General features: G+C 37.0%; 1 protein-coding gene across 1 annotated transcript; it reads right to left on the bottom strand.

The window, feature by feature from the left end:
* Positions 1-14,619: 14,619 nt before the first annotated feature.
* Positions 14,620-20,476, bottom strand: NPFFR2 (neuropeptide FF receptor 2). The gene is given in 7 exon segments (XM_032633384.1): positions 14,620-14,648; positions 14,651-14,713; positions 15,070-15,356; positions 15,358-15,801; positions 17,360-17,459; positions 20,147-20,372; positions 20,375-20,476. Coding segments are annotated over 7 exon segments (1,251 nt in total).
* Between the last annotated feature and the right edge of the window lie 784 nt (positions 20,477-21,260).

The raw sequence follows: 21,260 nt of genomic DNA, 5'->3' as shown, positions 1-21,260 counted from the left end.
TGTGTGTGTCGGGGGTGGGGGCAGGTGAGATGAACTGGGAGATTGGGATTGACATATATACACTAATATGTATAAAAGAGATAACTAATAAGAACCTGCTGTATAAAAAAAATTAAAAAATTAAAAAAGAAAGAAAGATTGTTCAGAGAAAAGTTTATAGACTTTGGGGCAGGACTAATCTGGTCCACGGCAGGAAACAGCAAGAGGTGATCTTTGGAAAGTAGGTCAGTGATGGAACAAGAGTTGCCTTTACATTTGAATGTGTACAGAACTAGGGCTTCATTATGCAGATTATGGGGAATTATCATTAATCATTAAGCAGGGGAATAGCCTGATTAAATATATGTCTTCAAAAGGGATTTGTAGAAGATGCTTGGAAGGAAATCAGAAAGCAAATCAGATTTAATGTCTTTGATAATCTCACATTAAAGCCTTTTCAGACATAAATCACAGCAAGATCCTTTTTGACCCACCTCCTAGAGGAATGGAAATAAAAACAAAAATAAACAAATGGGACCTAATGAAACTTCAAAGCTTTTGCACAGCAAGGGAAACCATAAACAAGACCAAAAGACAACCCTCAGAATGGGAGAAAATATTTGCAAATGAATCAACAGACAAAGGAGTAATCTCCAAAATTTATAAGCAGCTCATGCAGCTCAATAACAAAAAAACAAACAACCCAATCCAAAAATGGGCAGAAGACCTAAATAGACATTTCTCCAAAGAAGATATACAGACTGCCAACAAACACATGAAAGAATGCTCAACATCATTAATCATTAGAGAAATGCAAATCAAAACTACAATGAGATATCATCTCACACCAGTCAGAATGGCCATGATCAAAAAATCTAGAAACAATAAATGCTGGAGAGGGTGTGGAGAAAAGGGAACACTCTAGCACTGCTGGTGGGACTGTGAATTGGTACAGCTACTATGGAGAACAGTATGGAAGTTCTTTAAAAAACTACAAATAGAACTACCATATGACCCAGCAATCCCACTACTGGGCATATACCCTGAGAAAACCATAATTCAAAAAGTCATGTACCAAAAAAAAAAAAAAAAAAAAAAAAAGTCATGTACCAAAATGTTCATTGCAGCTCTATTTACAATAGCCTGGAGATGGAAACAGCCTAAGTGTCCATCATCGGATGAATGGATAAAGAACATGTGGCACATATATACAATGGAATATTACTCAGCCATAAAAAGAAACGAAATTGAGCTATTTGTAATGAGGTGGATGGACCTAGAGTCTGTCATACAGAGTGAAGTAAGTCAGAAAGAGAAAGACAAATACCGTATGCTAACAAATATGTGTGGAATTTAAGAAAAAAAATGTCATGAAGAACCTAGGGATAAGGCAGGAATAAAGACACAGACCTACTAGAGAATGGGCTTGAGGATATGGTGAGGGGGAAGGGTAAGCTGTGACAAAGTGAGAGAGTGTCATGGACATATATACACTACCAAACGTAAAATAGATAGCTAGTGGGAAGCAGCCGCATAGTACAGGGAGATCAGCTAGGTGGTTTGTGACCACCTAGAGGGGTGGGGTAGGGAGGGTGGGAGGGAGGGAGACGCAAGCGGGAAGAGATATGGGAACATATGTATATGTATAACTGATTCACTTTGTTATAAAGCAGAAACTAACACACTATTGTAAAGCAATTATACTCCAATAAAGATGTAAAAAAAAAAAAGCCTTTTCACATTGTGAAAATCAATGGATTTTTTTTCTCCCTGGGAAGATGTGATAAATCCATTTTGTTCTAAATGTTTTCTTCTAGCAAAGATACCAGTAGATATTTGGGAGTTTTACAAACAACAGCAACAACAACAAAATGCATGCAAATACAAACACACACACACAACACTCTGTGTGTAATTTTGAATCAACTGGGTTCAATGAAATTGATATAATTAACTCAGCTTGTTCTGTTACAGATTCTCTGCTAGGCACAATATTTTAAAACAAAGATCTCTTTTAGTGTTTTAGCACAAGTTTGTACCTTTCCATTTCATCCAAATGTGCAGAATAGTAAGGTCAGTTTCTTGTACCATTCCTTTGAAATCTTCAACACTGAATGATTTTGGTTTATTGTATGACAAGAGTATGACAGAGAGAATATATACATCACCACAAAATCGGTCAAAAACTTGTAAACGCTTTTTACAATTTATTTTAAAAGCAAAATTATTTCTTTCCCAGTTCTGTTAACATTTGTTTGTAGAAGGAAAACTTGGTTTACATTGTTTATTTATTTATTCATATGTATCAAGTGCTCATTATCCTGGCACTGCTGCAGGACTGTAGTGATGGATATGCCAATAAATGATTGAAAACTAACACTTTGGAGAGGAGGAAATTGGTCCCCAGATTACTGGTTGGGGAAAGAGTATTTAATTAGGGCCAGTAAGGGGCTGGCATACCAAGATCTCTCAAGTTCCTAGTACTTTAGTAACTTTAGTTGATTAGGATAGGTTTTCGTTTTTTGGTTTTTGTTCTAATAAGTGTTGTTACTCTACTTTTTTTGTAATTAATTTATTTATTTTTGGCTGCATTGGGTCTTTGCCGCTGCACGTGGGCTTTCTCTAGTTGCGGTGAGCGTGGGCTACTCCTCTTTGCGGTGCGTGGGCTTCTCATTGCGGTGGCTTCCCATGTTGCAGAGCACGGGCTCTAGGCGCATGGGCTTCAGTAGTTGTGGCTCGCAGGCTCAGTAGTTGTAGCTTGTGGGCTCTAGAGCGCAGGCTCAGTAGTTGTGGTGCATGGGCTTAGTTGCTCTACGGCATGTGGGATTTTCCCAGACCGGGGATCCAACCTGTGTCCCCTGCATTGGCAGGCGGATTCTTAACCACTGTGCCACCTGGGAAGTCCCTGGTTAGGATAGTTGTAATGAAACATAGAATGCAGTTTTGATATCTCCCAGGTAAGACCTGTGAGAGAATTCTCCTTAAAAGGCAGGGGACCAAGGCAAAGGCAAGAGTCTGGATATTTTTATCCTTTTAGTCCATAAACATAGGTTTATAACAGCAAACAGTGTATCTCATTCTGATTCAACGAATGTCTACTGAATGGCATCATGCCAAGAGGACTTTCTCCCAGTAGCAAGGCAACCTCAGAATAAAAGAGGCTGTATGTGCAGGATCAAATGCAGAAACTGAGAGTAAAAGTGCCCAGACTTTAGCCAGGGAACCGTCATCTATATTCCATGAAGAATGAGTTAGCCTCTAACTGCACATCTGTCATACAGAAGGCCCATGAAGCCAGAATACAGTAAGAACTTTTCACACATCAAGTAAGAAATTTCTTGCTTCCCCACCTCCTCTCCATCTCTAACGTGTCAATTTCCCCACACCTGCTCCTGCAGGAGCCACAAATGGTGGGTGAAGAAGATGAAAGGAGAAATTAAGAGGCTGATCACGCTTCTCTGCCCCCTGTATGTTTCTCTGCCTTGAGTGTACGTGAGCTGGAAGGGGAGCAGTTTAATTTAAGATGGTTTTTAAATTATACTTGATTAGACTAAAATTTTAATACCCAGAAAAATAGATTATTTATTAACTGAGAATAAGCAGAAAGGCTGGGGGACCTATTAGAGACACTCTCAGAGCCGAGAGGAGAATGGATCCACAGATTCGAGTCTGGAGGGCAATGAGAGAACAAACAAGATTTCTTTTATTTGAGCCCAGCTCAGTGATTAAACGTATTCATTTTTGTTTAACTGTTGTCAGTTGGTACAGACCATGGTGATTAGCTATATAGCTAAATACACCACAAGCTCCAACTGAGAAGGGGTTTACCTCTAATGGCTATGCCAAGGCATCAATGTTACTTTTATTTAATCAAATCCATTCTGTAAGAAGGGTCAAAGTAAACAAAATACTGTGATTAAAAGTAGCCGTGCTTTTCTCTGAGAAGATCTCAAGAAGAAAAGGAAAGAAGGTTAGAGGAGAAACAAAGATGCTATGTATGAAAATAAGAAAAAAGAATGGAATCATAAGACTATACTAGGAAGACCTATATGTCTTAGCATGTTATAGACAACCATCCAAATCTGGTTCCAGCTTCTTTCATCATACAAATTTCTCCCTCTTCCTGTCATGTTCCTGCCACAGTGCCTTTCTCTCTCTTGCCCAAACGTACCGGGTTCCTTTCCAGCAGTCCTGCATCCAATTCCTTGTTTAGCCTCGAATGGCTTCTCCTTCAACCTGATCATGCCTCTGCCGGTTCTGCCGTTAGCATCTGAGTTAAACGTCACCTTTTCAGTGAAAATGTCTGTATCTCCCTCAGGCTGCGTTGGACATTCTGGACTCTGCCCTCTCTGAGTTGTTATTCTTTGTCTACTTCACTGTAGATGCATCTTCCCCCACTGCGCCACAGCTATTTGTTGGCATGCTTATCTCCTCCACTAAACTCTGAGTTGCTTGGAGATAGCTCTGAATCATTTATTTTTGTCCCCAGGATCTGGTAAGTTCCTCACACATATTAGATGATCTGAGGTGTTTACTTAGGTAATTAACATGATCATTAGGCAGCTGACTAATGACAGGATAAGGAAGAAATCACACTGTTGGTATATATCATTAAGTACCAACCTCTATTTATTTATTTTTCTTTTATTTTTCTTTTTTTTAATTTATTTATTTTTGGCTGCGTTGGGTCTAAGTTTCTGTGCGAGGGCTGTCTCTAGTTGTGGTGAGCAGGGGCCCCTCTTCATCGCGGTGGGCGAGCCTCTCACTGCCGCGGCCTCTCTTGTCGCGGAGCACAAGCTCCAGACGCGCAGGCTCAGTAGTTGTGGCTCACGGGCCTAGTTGCCCCGCGGCATGTGGGATCTTCCCAGACCAGGGCTCGAACCCGTGTCCCTTGCATTGGCAGGCAGATTCTCAACCACTGCGCCACCAGGGAAGCCCCCTATTTATTATTTTTTTAAAGGGCTCTCAGCAATAGGAATAAAGAAGAGAGTGGGATTTCCAGCCCAGAATTAGACAATGGCACTGAGCCGTTCTCCTGCTGTCTTTCTCAGCACTGAAGACTTCCTCCAGGCAGTGAGCCTCGAGGCAGGGCAGTGCTTTAGTAAGAACCTTACGGACTAGACAACTCATAGTTGAGGAAGTGCTCTATCCCCTTTAAAGGGGCGACTAGAAGGTAAAGATGCAGAAATAATGAAGATGCAGTGCTGATGAATTGGCCGCCCAGTGTGCAGCTGAAGACTATCTGCTTGGCGAGTTACTCTTTAACTATGGGAGCGGGTACTGTCTATGCAAAGCCTTAATTATGGTCAAGGAAATCCTTAGTTTTCTAAAATTTCTCCTTAAAGGAATGCTTCTGCCATTCTCTTCCTCTTCCTGTCTTCCTTCATCTATAGAATTTATCTTTCTCTGTCATTGCTTTACTCTCCTTCAAAATAAAAACTATTTTTCCCTAAAGGATATAGGTGCATTAGCTCAGATTCAGGTCTGTAAACAATTTTACACCAGCCTTGGATGTTTTTGACACTAAGTCAAATTGTTTTTGGAGTTATAAGGACATACTTGCTGTCTATGCTTCCTGCAGATTCCTATATTCTGTGACTCTTTGAAGGAAAAAAATTGCATGTCCTTATAATTAGAAAAGATTTTCTTAGGACATGGAATTTTTCCTCCTAGACAGACTAGGTATTTGTTTTTTAGTATTTTAAATCACAAAATTAGAATAATTTATGTGTATTTTATTTCTGTATAGTTAGATGTCATTTTATTTCCATAACTTAAAATTTATTTTAAAATGCTTATACAACAGTGTGTTTTCTAGAGCAACAGAACTTCATGGAGGTGACTTGTAATTGTCCAGGCTTCCTCAAAATTGTCTTCATAAAGAGTGCATTGGGGGCTTCCCTGGTGGCGCAGTGGTTGAGAGTCCACCTGCCGATGCAGGGGACATGGGTTCGTGCCCCGGTCTGGGAAGATCCCACGTGCCGCGGAGCAGCTGGGCCCGTGAGCCATGGCCGCTGGGCCTGCGCGTCCGGAGCCTGTGCTCTGCAGCGGGAGAGGCCACAGCAGTGAGAGGCCCACGTACCGCAAAAAAAAAAAAAAAAAAAAAAAAAGAGTGCATTGGAATATTTATCTAATGACATACACTACCTACTTCCTATAGCTCATGAACTACACCATGACAATGCAATACACTCAGTCCAACTCATCTGAACATACAAAGCATCATTTCCTTTAAAGAACTGAAATCTCATAAATAGAAAGATGTAACATTTCTTTGAACGTTACAAGAAGAGATGATGAACGTGACTGATTTTAAGTACATAAGACTGAAAAACATTTACTTAATGTTCCAGTAAGTCTACCTAAGAATTTTAAATATAGGTAAACTTGATGGATTATCTTTGCACTATTGTCTCTTGTCCCTGGGCTTAAATAATGAGTTGTTACAGTCTTATGCACATACGATATCAAATATCTTGAAATTATTTGCTGATTACACTGAAATTATTTGCTACTTACACTGAAATTATTTGCCACAGTTTTCCATATGTACCCGATACTGCATTACTCCCTATAAATAATGTGATAAATACATTATTTCCCATTCATCAATAAGGAAAGTGAGTCTTAGAATACCTTAGTAAATTTCCTTGCTAGTTATGTAGTTAGCAAATTGCAGAGTTAAAATTCCAATGCCTCAAACTCCAGTCTGTGCTATTTAACTACATCAAAGTGCCTTGAATGAGCAATGCTGTTTTTACTTAATATTTACCTGCAAATAATTCATAAAAGGGTTTTTTAAAACAAATTGATTATTTTTATGGGTTTTGGCATTCGACACTCCTGAATTTAAATACTGGTTTCAAAATTATTTGTTGAGTAACCTTATTTGGCCTCTCTGGGCTTCATTTTTCTCATGTGAAATGTGGGTAGTATATACTTTGCAGTCATAGTGAGGATTAAATGCAGTAGTGAATGTAAAGTACTTGTCATGTAGTAAGATCTTAATACAAGGTGACTATCATTATCTCAGGCTGGCCTTTCAGATGTTCTAACAGCATTAACAACGTGGCATCCTTTGAAATTTCTGTCTTCTGTTATACATTATCAAGCATTTAGAAAATACTCTTTCAAACTGGGTAATAGCCCTCACAGAATGATATTTCCTAAGTACCATCGTCGGACTAAAATTCAACGAATACAGTTTACTAATTGCTTCAAATATACTACCTAGTGGGATTCAGACTATCTAAACTGGTTGGGTTGGAATCTTTGGAATGGCAATAGGAATCCTGCATAGTTTGCTAAAGAATTTCTCCCTCTGAAAAGTCAAAAGCATTTCAGTTTGCATTGCTTTGCCCATCGGTTATCAACTTAGATTTTTGTCACCGTCATTCTAGTTAGCATTCTTCCAAAATTTCTAATAATTCCTCCCCCAAAATAAGTATCCTCTGGAAAGAGGGAAGTAGGACCATGTACATGGGTCTGCTGGCATTTCATAAGGCAGAAGACGCATCAGCGCTATCATTACTGCTGGAAATGTGAAAAAAATCACATTCATATTTCCCTTAAAAAGATTAACTGACTTCTGAGTTTATCCTCATTGCTTTCGTGGCCAGGAAGAATACTGAATGATGTGTGGACAAATGCCTCTAAAAGACCCCAAAGTACTATTTTTACATGGTAAATTATTATTTACCATCTTCATTACCACTGAAGGAGTATAATCCTAGAAAGCTTGAGTATGAAGTTACACACGTGAACGCTGTGTGTCGAGTGCATTTCTTACTTGTGCCTGCTCGGCATGAGCCTTCATTTCCAGTTTTCTAGTCGTAATGTCACAATTTTTTGGGTGTTTGTGTGGTGGAGGGCATACATCTTAAAGTTCCTGTGGTTTGTAAAGGGATATTATCAATATCCAGGGGTGGGAATGAAGCTGTAGCTTGGGCTGTCAATATGTTTTATCTCCCTAGACAAAATCCCTGTCACAAGGAGGATATGTACCTGGCTCCATTAAATAAGATGTAATCCTCAGATTTCTATGAAAACTATTTGGGGAAGACACAAAGTTCTATTTCCATTAACATTACCAAGATTTTTAGATTTGAATCTGGGACTCCGAGAATCCAGCAACTATAGGAAATTATGTGCCTGAGAATTCAGCTAACATGGAAAAAGTCAGAGCCAAGAGCTGGAGAGATAGGTTTTAGCCAATGTCTTTAGAGCACCTGGATCAAGTCATATCTGACTTGCCCACCACTGGATATTCAGATAATATGAGGCAATAAATTCCCTTCTGTTTGAAAGCAAATTTAAGTTCAGGCTCTATTACTCGTAACTCAAAGAGACCTAATACAGAAATTGACTGGTAGAAGTGAGGTGTTCCAAGTGTCTGGGAGGATGGAAAGAGTCTACTGCTAAAGGCCTAAGAAACTTGACTTCATAAGACCTATGGCTTTGGCTACTAGCCCATGAAGTTGTAAAAATGTATTCTGCCAAGTAAAGAGCTGAGATTGCTAAACCACTAACATAGTTCCCACAGCCCTCTCTCCAACCCATATTAATAAGAATTTTAGGGTGTTTTCATCATGCATCTCCTCAATAATGGGAATTCTTCAGATTTGGCCACAGAATATACTACAAACCAGTAATTACTATATTTTTTGCCCTTTCCCCAAACAGTAATTTTATTATGATTTATACTTTTTTTTAGTCATTGTATATCATGTGTATTGAGTATTATTAAACTTAGCACAGCCATTGGTTGTGTGGCCTGAAGATCCATGATCAAGAGTGAATCACATCACTGTGAGATAAGGACCTAGAGTTGGATTCAGTAACCAAACATGAATTTGTGTCATCTCATTTTGGAAGTGGCTTAAGGATGTCTTTAGTTGTATGTGTTAGTGCTGTGTTTCATTAAGTGGAAGAATATTCATAATCAAGTGTTTGGGAAGAAGACTGACTTTGTTTGATAAACCATGGGATAAACTGGAGTTTATTGAATTTTGCCTTTCCAATATCCATTTCTCTTCTTTGGATAACAATACCTGTTTTCTTTAAAGGAATCCTTTATCTCAGCTCATGTGGTATATAAGGGAAGTAAAAAAAAAAAGAGAGAGAAATTAACCAAGAGGATGAACTGGGATAAGGGAGAGTTTTACTCAGAGAAACTGCATGGGGAAGAAAAGGCAGCCAAAGATGGAACTCTGTGGACAACATGGTGGAATAGAGACATTTCATATTGATTTTTATGAAGTTTCTCTTTATGGTATGTGATGTGCCCTTTTTTCCTATCTGGCTATGTGTAAGAGTCCCCATTTACACAAAAGGAGTGGATTTATTTTGGGGAGTGAAGAGAAGTGTTGAATCCTGCCCCAAGGTTGGAATAAGACAAGAACAATACAATGTTGTAATCCAGATATAGCTATAAGGTCCTAGTTATATCTGGGTTATAATCATATAAATGGAACTTCAACAGAAAATAGAACACAGATGTTTGCGATTGATCCCATAACATAAGGATCTTGAGGAAAAATCACATTGGATGATGAATGGAGGAAAAGTTACTCTTGATAAATATGTGTGCAGTGTCATATGTTTCTAGAAATTTCCATACCTTGATTCAGTCATTCATCACAACACCTGTAACGCAAATGTCACTATCAAAATTGATCTATACATGAGACAACTGAAGCTCAGAGAAGTCACCTGTCTAAGTGTATGGGCATTTAGTACACAGAATCTGAATTCTGGTCCTTTGACTCCAAAGTCTGACTCCTTTTAAAATAATAGTCGGTATAATAATAGTAAAAAGGTTATGAATTTGGGAATAAAAACAACTAAAATGTGCAAGGTCATTTGCTATTTTGGATATTATTTTTAAATTATCTTAATATTTACTTCACTGTTACATTGTGTGTTACTTCACCATTTAGTTATTCGGCAGCACGATTTCATTAATTTCCCACAGTCTCTGAAGATGTATACTTGAGAACTCTCTGTTTACATGGAAAGATCTGTAGAAGAAATAGCTGTAGCTTTCTTCTTTTTGTAATGAGGTATACTCTTTTGCAAAAAGTACTGCTTGGAAAAGAAAGATAGCTAGAAATATAAAAGAAAGCAATGAAGTAGAAGAAAGTCATAATGCATGTTATATTTATTTTCTGGCAAATAAGGCTCAATGAAAGATCAAGTTTTTATACTGTTGTTTGTCTTTAATGACTATTGTCTGAGCGGCCAATTTAGAACAGTCATCTTTAACCTCTGAGTTTTTATACAAGTAGTACTAAGCCTCTAAAAAATTGGTAATAGGCATAAATCTGATATGAACTGTGTTTCCTCTTGATAAATGGAAGAGTACTAGGTATAGTTCTAATCTATTTAAGTATGGTATTAAATTTTCAAATGATTTTATTATTATGTCCATTTTACAGTTGAGGAAACTGAAGTATTGAGAATTTTAGAAATCGATGTCTAGATGGCAGACCCAAGATGCAACCCCAGACAATCTGAATCCTGAATAAATATTTTAATTGCTTCCCTATGTTAATACTTAATATTTCTAAGCTTCAGCTTTTGTGTCTGTCTGAAAAGGTGAATATTGGTAACACTCACTTCATAGTATATAAGGATTCAATGAGATGATTCCTGTAGAACAGTGCCTGCCACATAATAAATACTCGTTAAATGCTGACATGGGTTAGAATATGGCTCCATGAGTCACTTTGTTATGCAACTCTGGACAGTTTCCTTTACTTCTGTGAGGTCAATTCCTCATCTGTAAAATTGCTACTATATGGTAATAAGGTCCCCACTAAACTGGACCACTAACATCAGGTACAAAATTAACATCTATATCCTTTAAGCTAATGTATTTTTGAATTCCATCATAGTGGCTTAACCTTTACCCTCATATCTATGCATATACATATACATAGTCACACATCAAATAGAGTAAATGTTTGAAACATGTCTGATGGTCAGAGATTAATATCCTGAATTAGGGAGCACTTTTACAGATTGCTGAGAAGGAAAATCATGTAACCTAACTGACAAGATAGCAAAGGACATGAAGAGGGAATTGACTAAGAAGGAAATGCAAATGAACATGATGGGGTTCAGAAGAGGTCATTCCAGAACGTGCCACTTTGGCATGTGGTTATTTCAAGCTGAACGTGATTAAGGCCTGACAGACTCAAGAAGAGCTTTTTATCTCTCCCTTAACTGTCTAAAAGAATTTAGATAGGGAGCCTGTACCAGGAAGAGAGCTATTACCAAACATACATTTTTTTTACATAAGACTTTGTATGGCATGACAAACATTTGTGTAATAAATATTTGCTCTTCCCATTTTCCTGTGAATAGTCTTCCTCTCCTTTGAAGTCTCAACCCCTACCCCCCTTCTCCTTAGCTCAGGATGACATATAAGCCGCAATTGCCTGACTGTCCAGGAGCCTCTCATGTCTTTGTGGGGCTCCCATACATATGTAATTAAATTTGGTTTTCTCCTGTTACTCTGTCTTATGTCAATTTAATTATTAGGTCAGCCAAAGAACCAAGAAGAGAAGGGAAATGTTTTCCTCCCCTACATATACAAGTGAAGATAAGTGAATACAAATGAATCAAACTGAATAAAGATTAATTTAACGTCCAGCTGCATAACAATGAAATGAAATTAAACATGGGGATACACGTTCTATCTTACCAAACTAGCAAGAAAAATTTGTTTTATAAAATATGCAATATTTGAGAGTGTGTGAGCAAACACCACTAAGGGAAGTATAAAATATTAAAACCTGTTTAAGAAATATTTGACAATGTTTATTAAAACATTAACAAATGTACATGCATTTTAGTCATGCAATTATGTTTTTTATGAGTCTATTCTAAGATAATTATAAATATGCCCAGTATTATACAAGGTATATATAACTGCATCATTTTATAGATTTAAGAAGTAGCTTATATTTTCAGCCACAAAGAAGAACTTTAATAAATTAAGGAATGGTATCAACATGAATAAAATATTTGAAGAATATTAAACAACATGGAAATGTGTTCTTGATACACAAATGAATAAAGTTATAAGTGAATAAAATCTTATAAAGTACATGCCCCAGAATCCTAACTTTGCTAAAGAAAGCATGTACACCTGCCCCAAGATGACAGAAAGAATGGTTATCACTAGGTGACCAGATAAGAAATCGTTTTATTTCTTCTGCTTTTCTAAATTATCCAGTGTTTCCATTATATTCTGAATTCTTTTCAATATCTAAAAATAAAATATAACAATTATTAATTAGAATGCAAATTATTACTGGAAAATATTTGCAACTACTTAATTAATTGGTTTAATAAATATTTATTGTACATCCATTATGTGCCAAACACTTGCTCAGGCAATGGAGATACAGTGATACACAAGACAACATTCCTGCCCTTATAGTGTTTACCTTCTGGTAGGGCATATGGATAGTAAACAAGTAAATAAATGAGTTCTGAACATAATTGCAGATAATGAGAATTGCTATGAAGGAATAAACAAAGCTCAGGGGAGTTTTAGTTTGAGTCCTAAAGGATGAGAGAGCCAGCCCGTGGAGGCCAATGGGAAGAACATTTCTGGCAGGAAGAAAACAGGTGCAAACCCAGAAGCAGCCAAGAACTAGGCAAAGATAGAGTAGCATACAGGCAGGCAGTGTAAATGATGAGAGTTGGGTTTGAGATGAGGTTAAGAGGTGGACGGGGGCAGAAAAGTAAAGATGTATAAGTCTTGGTAAGGAGTTTGTTTTATTTTCCTAATTTGAAGAGAAATGATTAATGGCTTTTAAGCAGAGAAGTGACATTATTTTTATGTTTTTAAAAAAGATCATTCTGCCTGTTATTGATGGCTGATACAAAAAATGCATAGCAATAAATAAAAGACAAAAACAACAAAAATATGACGGGAAAATGGCCTAAGAATGGGAAGAGGAATAAATACAAATCAGTAAGAGACAGAACAATGTTCAGCTATATTAGTAATCAAAACAACAAATTTAAATGATTTTTCACAATTAAGTAGCAAAGTTGAAGAAAGAAATTTAATGTGTTAATGATACTGTGAGGTAGGCAACGACAAAATAATCATTCTTAAATAATCACTCTTGGCGAAGACATACATACAAGATGCTGATCTAAGTTTTGTTTAGAATAAGTGTTTTCACTGTTTTTTTTTTCCTTAAAGAGGAATTACATGTAATTTTTGTACTATTCTGTACTTCATGAGAACTCTAAAAGTATTAGGTGTTGTTTTTATAATACCTGTTTTTACATTTTATAATGTAATTTTTATTAGTTTTATAATCAGAAAAATGGTCATTGAGGAAGTCCCAAATAAGTTCTTCATAACACATAGACCATATGCTGTAGAGGAAATAATGAAATTTGAAAAAGGTTTTGGAAATATGTAACACATACATATTCAAATATCATATAGCATAAACCAATTGAAAACTGAACAATTATTTTCTCAAAGGCCTATAAAGTTGAAAAGCTTTTAGCCTGAACCACGTTAATGATTGGAAAAACATGATAGGTCCAGGCCCAGAGATTTATTTTTATTTGCCAAACTATTTGTTATTTTATAATTTCCAATTTTCTAAGGACTATCTCATCCTAGAATAAAAGCTAGCATTTACAACTATTGTCACTACATAATGGTAACCTAGCAGAATCCAGGGGTTCACCATTCTCTTTTTAATAGTAGTATTAACTTGCTATCCAGTAGGACTTCTGTGCCTTACATTTTGTGCCCAGTAGGAGATCTGGGATAATCGGTCTTGCTTTGTTCAAACTTTATGGGAGTCTTATGATGATTGTTGAACATCTCTGATTAAGCCCTTTAGAAGAGAGCTGCCATCCTTCTGCCACCTGCTGCATTATTAAAAGCTTTGTTTCTTTATGTCAGAGATTCTGTTAGAAAGGAGGTCAAGTTGGGATCTTGAATCACCTCTGCAAGAAACATGGGTTCAGCTAGGGCTTAAATTCATTTATGAAATTATTAAAAAGCCAACAATAACTCCTATGGAACAATGTTATGGCTTTACCAACTTTGTACTCTTAGAAAGGAAAAAAAATCAACTTTTAATTACAAAGAAATACAGTGTCCCTTTATTTGCTATTGCAGCTCTTATTTCTAAGAAAGCTAAGTACATTTTAAAAGCACAAACAGATAAATAGTTCTGTAGTCTAAAATTTCCAATTCAAAAGCAAAGGGAGAATTCATAAAATGTGCTCTCATGCAAAGAACTGCCCATTTATCACCATTTGAAGAAAATGTATATGTGTGTATGTGTGTTGCATACATATATATAGACATAAAACACATGCTCGATTCATACACAAATAGCTAAGTGGGAAAAGATCAGGCTTTGAAAACTGGTCCTAGAAAATTGATTTATCCAGGCAAATTTGTATATGGGTCTCTGTATGTATTTTGAATACAGTAAGATTGATTACAAACAGAAGGTCATTTTGTTTACTATTTTCCAGAGAGAGCTTCTAACATTTTTAAGAAGAACTGAAGTACAAAGCCATAAAAAGCAACAGTATTTCACCATATAACACACAGTAGAGTTAAAATCATCACACCAGCTCCTTTTACATCTCATTGCTATCGGTAAGTTCAAATTTTTGATCATTAATTCCTGTATGGGTTTTTCAGCACTTTTCCTACAAAGCACAATATCCTCATGTGTGTGTGTGTTTTTTTAAAATAAATTTATTTATTTTATTTATTTATTTTTGGCTGCGTTGAGTCTTCGTTGCTGTGCACAGGCTTTTCTCTAGTTGTGTTGAGCGGAGTCTAATCTTCGTCGCTGTGTGCAGGCTTCTCGTTGTGATGGCTTCTCTTGCTGCGGAGCACAGGCTCTAGGTGCGCAGGCTTCAGTAGTTGTGGCTCGTGGGCTCTAGAGCAAGGGATCAGTAGCTGTGGCTCATGGGTTTAGTTGCTCCGCGGCATGTGGGATCTTCCCGGACCAGGACTCGAACCCGTGTCCCCTGCCTTGGCAGGCGGATTCTTAACCACTATGCCACCAGGGAAGCCCTCATGTGGGTTTTTAATTGTAGATTCCTGAGCTGACAGATGAGATATGTTGATGACCACATTGTTTTTAGCTCTTAGGGTGTAGGCTTCCTTGGGCTTTTCTCTTTATTGGCAGAGATGGAGGCGAAAAGCATCTTGGAAACCATGGCGAAAATTCTCATTGAAGAAACCATAAATGATGGGGTTGATGCTGCTGTTGCCGAAGGCCAGCCAGTGTGCCAAAGGGTAGATGTAGGTGTTGATGACCCGCAGTTCATTCAGAGACAGGTCAACATAGTGTGAGCGCATCATGAGTCCACAGGGGCAGCCAGGAGAGAATGAAAAGCAGGGCCACAGTCAGGAGCATCTTAATGACCTGCTGCTTCTTGGTCACCACGTGCCACTGTTCCTGGTCCTGTTTGCCTGAGGGGGGCACTGTTGTCTTGGAGAATGCAATTCCAGTCCTTCCATACCTGATGACGATGAGGGACAGGGGAGCCAGGTAGATGTTAGCAAACAGCACAGTGGTATAGATCTTCCTCATTTCCCGATTTGGCCAGTCTTCCCGGCACCAGTAGACTGGGCTGGTTTTATTCTGGGAGTTGAGTCTCGCTCGGTAATATTTTTCTTCCTGTACATGTAACATTATTGCAGATGGGGACATAATGACGATGGCCAGGATCCAGATGATCATAATGATGACAAATGCTGTCTTGATAGTGAGCTTTGGTTTAAAAGGGTAGACGACACACTGGAACCTGTAATTAAAGGCAAATATCAGTGAAGGACTGCCTCATAACTTCTGACCAAGTCATTAATTAAATTTATTTCAGTAATTACAGTCTTCCATACATATTCCCCCTCAAATATAGAAAGTTACCATTAGTAGGGAGGCGTGCATTACCAGTTTCTGTAATTAATATATGAGATAAATGTCAACTCAAAAAATTAATGAGTGGAGTATATCAGACACTATTAATAATCAAAGTACTATTGTAACTAGTCATCATTGAGCATGCGCATTTAATATTCTGTTCCAGGCTCCTTTCCGTTGGTTTGCATGGATTGCCTCTGTAAGCTTTCTTATTTAAAAGATGGGGAAAAGCCTTAGAAAAGGTAAAAAATCTTGCCCATAATTACACATGATTTTTACACATGTATTTTAGCTCCAGAGCCCATGTTCTTAAATGTCCCTTCATGCCCTTCTGTGGTCCCCTCACACATGATCTGTGTGCTTGGCCATGCAACTTGCTTTGGCCAGTTAGTTGAACATTAGCAAGCGTGGCATAAGCAAAAGAGTGACTGATTTCAGCTACAAGGCACAGAGTAGGAGAACCACACAGAGGCACCCAGCCAATCCACAGAGTTGTGACAAATATTAAAAGCATTACTGTTTTAAGCCACTAAGTGTTTTGGTGGTTTGTTTCACAGCTATGAGTCTGAGAGTTCCCATGATGAGTTCTGTTTATGCACCTTCCCAGTGTTCTGTGTCCTCTGTTGAGCATGACAATGATCAGTATGTAGAGTAAGCCTGATTCATTTTACTGCTATTTTGTTATTGTGATTCTTAATTTTGTTATTACTGATATTCATTATGTTCATTATAAGATAATCATACTATCACATCACTGTATAACATTTTATATTTTTCAAAGTACTATCATCTATTGAATCTTCTTTGATTTTTGTGATGACTCTATAAAATAAAAAATTAATACTTTCCAGATCTGCAGGTAAGGAAACTTAGAGCTTTTAAGTGGCCCATCAGCAACTCCAAACAAATTTATCTTATCTTTATATAGTGACTAGTTATCTTGAGCTTTGACTGCTCCACTGTCCTTCACTGACGGTGTAAGCTCTTCTGTCTTAAATTCCAAGTTTTCATCTAGTCTTCTAATCAGTGAATTCTCCCACTTACTCACCCTTAAATTATGGGTAACTTCAAAGGTGCAATTCTAGGTATTTTGCTGTTTTTGTAAACCAGCTATTGAAACTTCAAATATTATTTTTTCATTTATTCATTCAACAAATAGTCTATGATATCTTGTTAATAGCAGCCCAAACTAAAACATGCATCATCCCTAATTATTTAATCTTAAAATATGGAAACTTCAGTAGTTTTATTTTATTACTGAACCCTTAGTGTGTATGTATATTTTATATATATATAAGCCTTGCTCTTAAAGGGGTACATATTACGGCTACAATTTTAAGCAGATATAACCAAATTTAGTAGATTATACATTTTTCACTGGTTAGCTGGATTAGTTGCAGATATGCTCAATTTTCTGGATTCAGAGTTTGGTGCTGACCTACCTATCTTCTGCTATTGCAACTAAAGTAAAGACTGAAGCTGCAACGGATATTCCCTGGACCAAGCCACTGATCTTGCACATTGTACTTCCAAAAGGCCATCCTGAAAGGGAAATGGGACAGTTAGTCTTTGGAAAGATCATATATATATTTTTTAATTTCACTGAAATTATGAAGAGAAAGACATGAAATTAGACAGATGCAACTGTTTCCTAAATGACATCCAGGGAACAATCAATGTTTCTCATTATTTTCATTAATACATTCAGATCTCTGTTTTTCAGTATACTAATAAGGTCAAAACTTACACAGTAGTTTCAACATTCTATACACTGTAATAAATGTTTTGCATCTATTAACATATCTAATCCCCACAACAGGCTTCTGAAGGCTTTATTATTCTCCTCATGATACAGAACATGTGACAAACACACAAATTTCACATACCTTGCCACACAGCTAGTTAGAAGCATATTAAGGATTTAAACCCTAGCAGCATGGTTCCAGAGTCCAAACCATTAACCCTTATGCAATAATGCCCTTTAAATGAATAAAACAGGAAGAATAGTTTTTCTCTAATTTGGAAATGTATTCCATAAATTATGAGGAATCAGGCGTCACATGTATAACAAATAAAGTTAATATTATATATAATCTAATGACATGATTTACCTCAGAGGTACTTTGTTATGGAGTGAATGTGTTCTCTCCCAAATTCATATATTGAAGCCTTAACCCCCAATGTGATGGTATTTGAAGGTGTGGCCTTTGGGAAGTAATTAGATGTAGATGAGGCCATGGGGATTATGCCACATGATGGGATTAGTGCCCTTATAAGAAGAAGAAGAGAGCGTGAAACCTCTCCCCATGTGCATACACTGAGTAAAGGCCATGTGAACACACAGCAATCTACCAATCAGAAAAAGGACCCTCACCAAGAACCCGACCATGCTGGCACCCTCATCTCAGACTCCTAGCCTCCAGAACTGTGAAATTAAATGTCTGTTGTTTAAGCCACCCAGTCTACGGTATTTTGTTATAACAGCCTAAACTGACTAAGACATACTTGGAGAATAAAGAGCACTTTGCACAAACAAAAGTAGTCTGTTTTAATAACTTCCTAACTGAACTCCAGTTACTAGAATGTTTATAAAAGAAATTGGTAAAATTATTATATTTGATATTTAATATCAATCAAATCAAATTTAGAGTTTGATATTCTATACGCACCTCTGCTATTACAGGAGAGTAACACTATTCTTCCATTAGCAAATATTCTAGTTTCCCAAGAGATGAATGTTACATATTGCTCAGATTTTTTTAATTTATCTTTTAAAAAATATCCTATAGCTTATTTAAAAAATACTCTTATCTAATTAAAGCTATTCCCAGTAACCTAAATAAGCCAAGCATACTTAAAAAATCATTCTTTCGTCTATCCAGACCATCTTAAAATTGGTGCTTGAATGGCTTTATTGCCACAATGATGCAAGGGGATAGACTGAAAGTACATATACACTCTGCATGTGCTCCTACTGCTGCTAGAGAGACCCACTCAGCTCCAGAATGCAGCTGCCAGACTTCTAATCCCTATGGCAGTAGATTAGAGACTTTCCTTCTGGGGCAAGTGATCCTTCCAAGAACACTGACATATTTTCGCTGGCAGATTCTGATAGCTGTGGATTTCCCAATGAATGACCCAGACTAGTGAAGCCGAGAGTGGGCCTAACCTCAAACCCCAGTCCTGCAGAGGTTCAAAGCAGCCACATAGTACCTCACTCTGAAATACAAGCAGCTAAATAGTAGTTGACTGTTAGGGAAACCTCAGCCATAAAAGAAAGAAACTAAAACAAATAGGAAGAATGAAACAGGAGAAAACTAATCTGAATCAGGTAGACAAAAAATTAAAAAACAAAGAAAATTACTACTCATAACCTCAGAGCTAAAATACATTTTGTCCATGAAAAATATGTGCATGATAGTACAAGGAACACAAAGAATATAAAAATAGCTCAGAGAATTTAAAATATGATAACAGAAATGGCTGTTGACTTTATGTGTTAATACAACAGATATTTATTAAGCAGGTACTATGCACCAAAACTATACTGGGAGGTATAGATACACTGTTCCTGTACTTCCAGAGTGTATAACATAGTGCTAAAGAAGTGGTAATACGGGCCCAGAAGTACTCTAGGGTAATACCCGAACCATGACTTATGTTGCACATGTAAATTACCACTATATGAATGAAACTACTGCTTTGTGAGAAATTATTGGTTCTGTTGCTCCATCTTCCATCAAAAACTGTTGGAAATCTCTCAGCCAACCACAAGAGGGCTTAAATATCTATTTATATTAGATTGAAGACATTGCATCAGTTGAAACCACACGTTCTTTGAACTTTACAGTCCATAATATTCTTAATATTTCTACTATATTATATGTGCCCTGAACTGTTGAGCAAATTCAAAGTCTTCAGTAAGAAGTGTCACCATTCACTGATGACCTTCAGTGAACACTCTATAAAAATAACAGCTTCCACACTTCATCTCTGTCACTTGTTCTGTTTTTCTCCATAATTCTTTTTATTCTCTGACTACTTATATAGCTATTTGTTTGTTGTTTTTATCCTCCTTTAGCATGTAGACCCCATGAGAACAGCTACTTGGAGCAGTCCTTAGAACTCAATAAATATTTGTGAATGAATGGATGACGCTGCGGTGGCTTCAGGGATATGGGACAAATATTTTCTCATAGTATGTTTGAGCTGCACGCAAATCAACATACCTGCTATAATATTGTCCAGCAGCGTGATAGGCATACAGAATATGCCAACTAGTAAATCACTTACGGCCAGGTTCAAGATGAAGAGATTAGTGACTGTGTGCATATGTGTGCTCCTCATTACAATAAAGCAAACCACTGTATTTCCCACCATGCATAGGAAGAAGGTCAGAAAGTAGGAAATAATGAAAATCGCTGCCACTTGAGTCTGGTGAAGATAGTAGTTGACACATAGGTGATATTGCTATCCGCATACAGATCATGCTTTGTGTCACTGACACTCCAAATGGGATGCCAGTTTTCCGAAGAGTTTGAGTCCCAGTTTTCACTCATGATGGACCTGAACAAAGAAGAGGCAGAAAAGAAAAACATGATTAGAAACCAGGAAAACTTAAGTTTAAGAGAGTTTAAGAGAGATGCTTTTAAAATGCTACAGAATTTTTTTTATTGGAGTATACTTGCTTTACAATGTTGTTAGTTTCTGCTGTACAATGAAGTGTATCAGCGATATGTATATATATTGATGGGCCTTCTATAATAATCCATAAATTTTGCATAAAAATGAGTTATAAATAAGGCATTCAAATTATTAGGATTTTAATCAAGAGCACTTGAAAAATTCCACTTTGTGCCACAAGTAACAATTATTATTATATTGTATTTCCTTAATATACTCTATATTATTCACTTCTTTGCTATAACCTTCTATCCACTTGTGAAGTTTCAAGGGAAACACTCCAAAACTCCTCTTCCTCCTACCTTCAGATATTATAACCTGTCAAAACCTACTTGTTCTGCTAACTAACATGCTAACTCACCTGCCATGAGCTTTCCTGATATTTGAACGAGATGAAGTATCTACATCTTCAGAAGTTCCATTGAAATAAGCTTCTTGTATTTTCCTTGTTCTGCTTTGACTCAGTTAATTGGATATTCTTTTTATACACTTCTGTTTGTTGACATAGCCACAAAACTGTGAATTTCTTAAAATAGGTCTGGGTTACTTATCTTGGTTTCACATAGCATAATTCAATTCACATAATATGTGTTCAATAAATATTTAAGATGTATCAATCTTAAGAAAGACATTTCAATCAATGCGTGTCAGAGGTCCCCA

The sequence above is a fragment of the Phocoena sinus genome, chromosome 5 (assembly GCF_008692025.1).
Source record: "Phocoena sinus isolate mPhoSin1 chromosome 5, mPhoSin1.pri, whole genome shotgun sequence".
Classification (NCBI taxonomy): Eukaryota; Metazoa; Chordata; class Mammalia; order Artiodactyla; family Phocoenidae; genus Phocoena; species Phocoena sinus.
The sequence above is the reverse complement of the archived record's forward strand: the minus strand, read 5'-3'. Positions and strand labels throughout refer to the sequence as shown.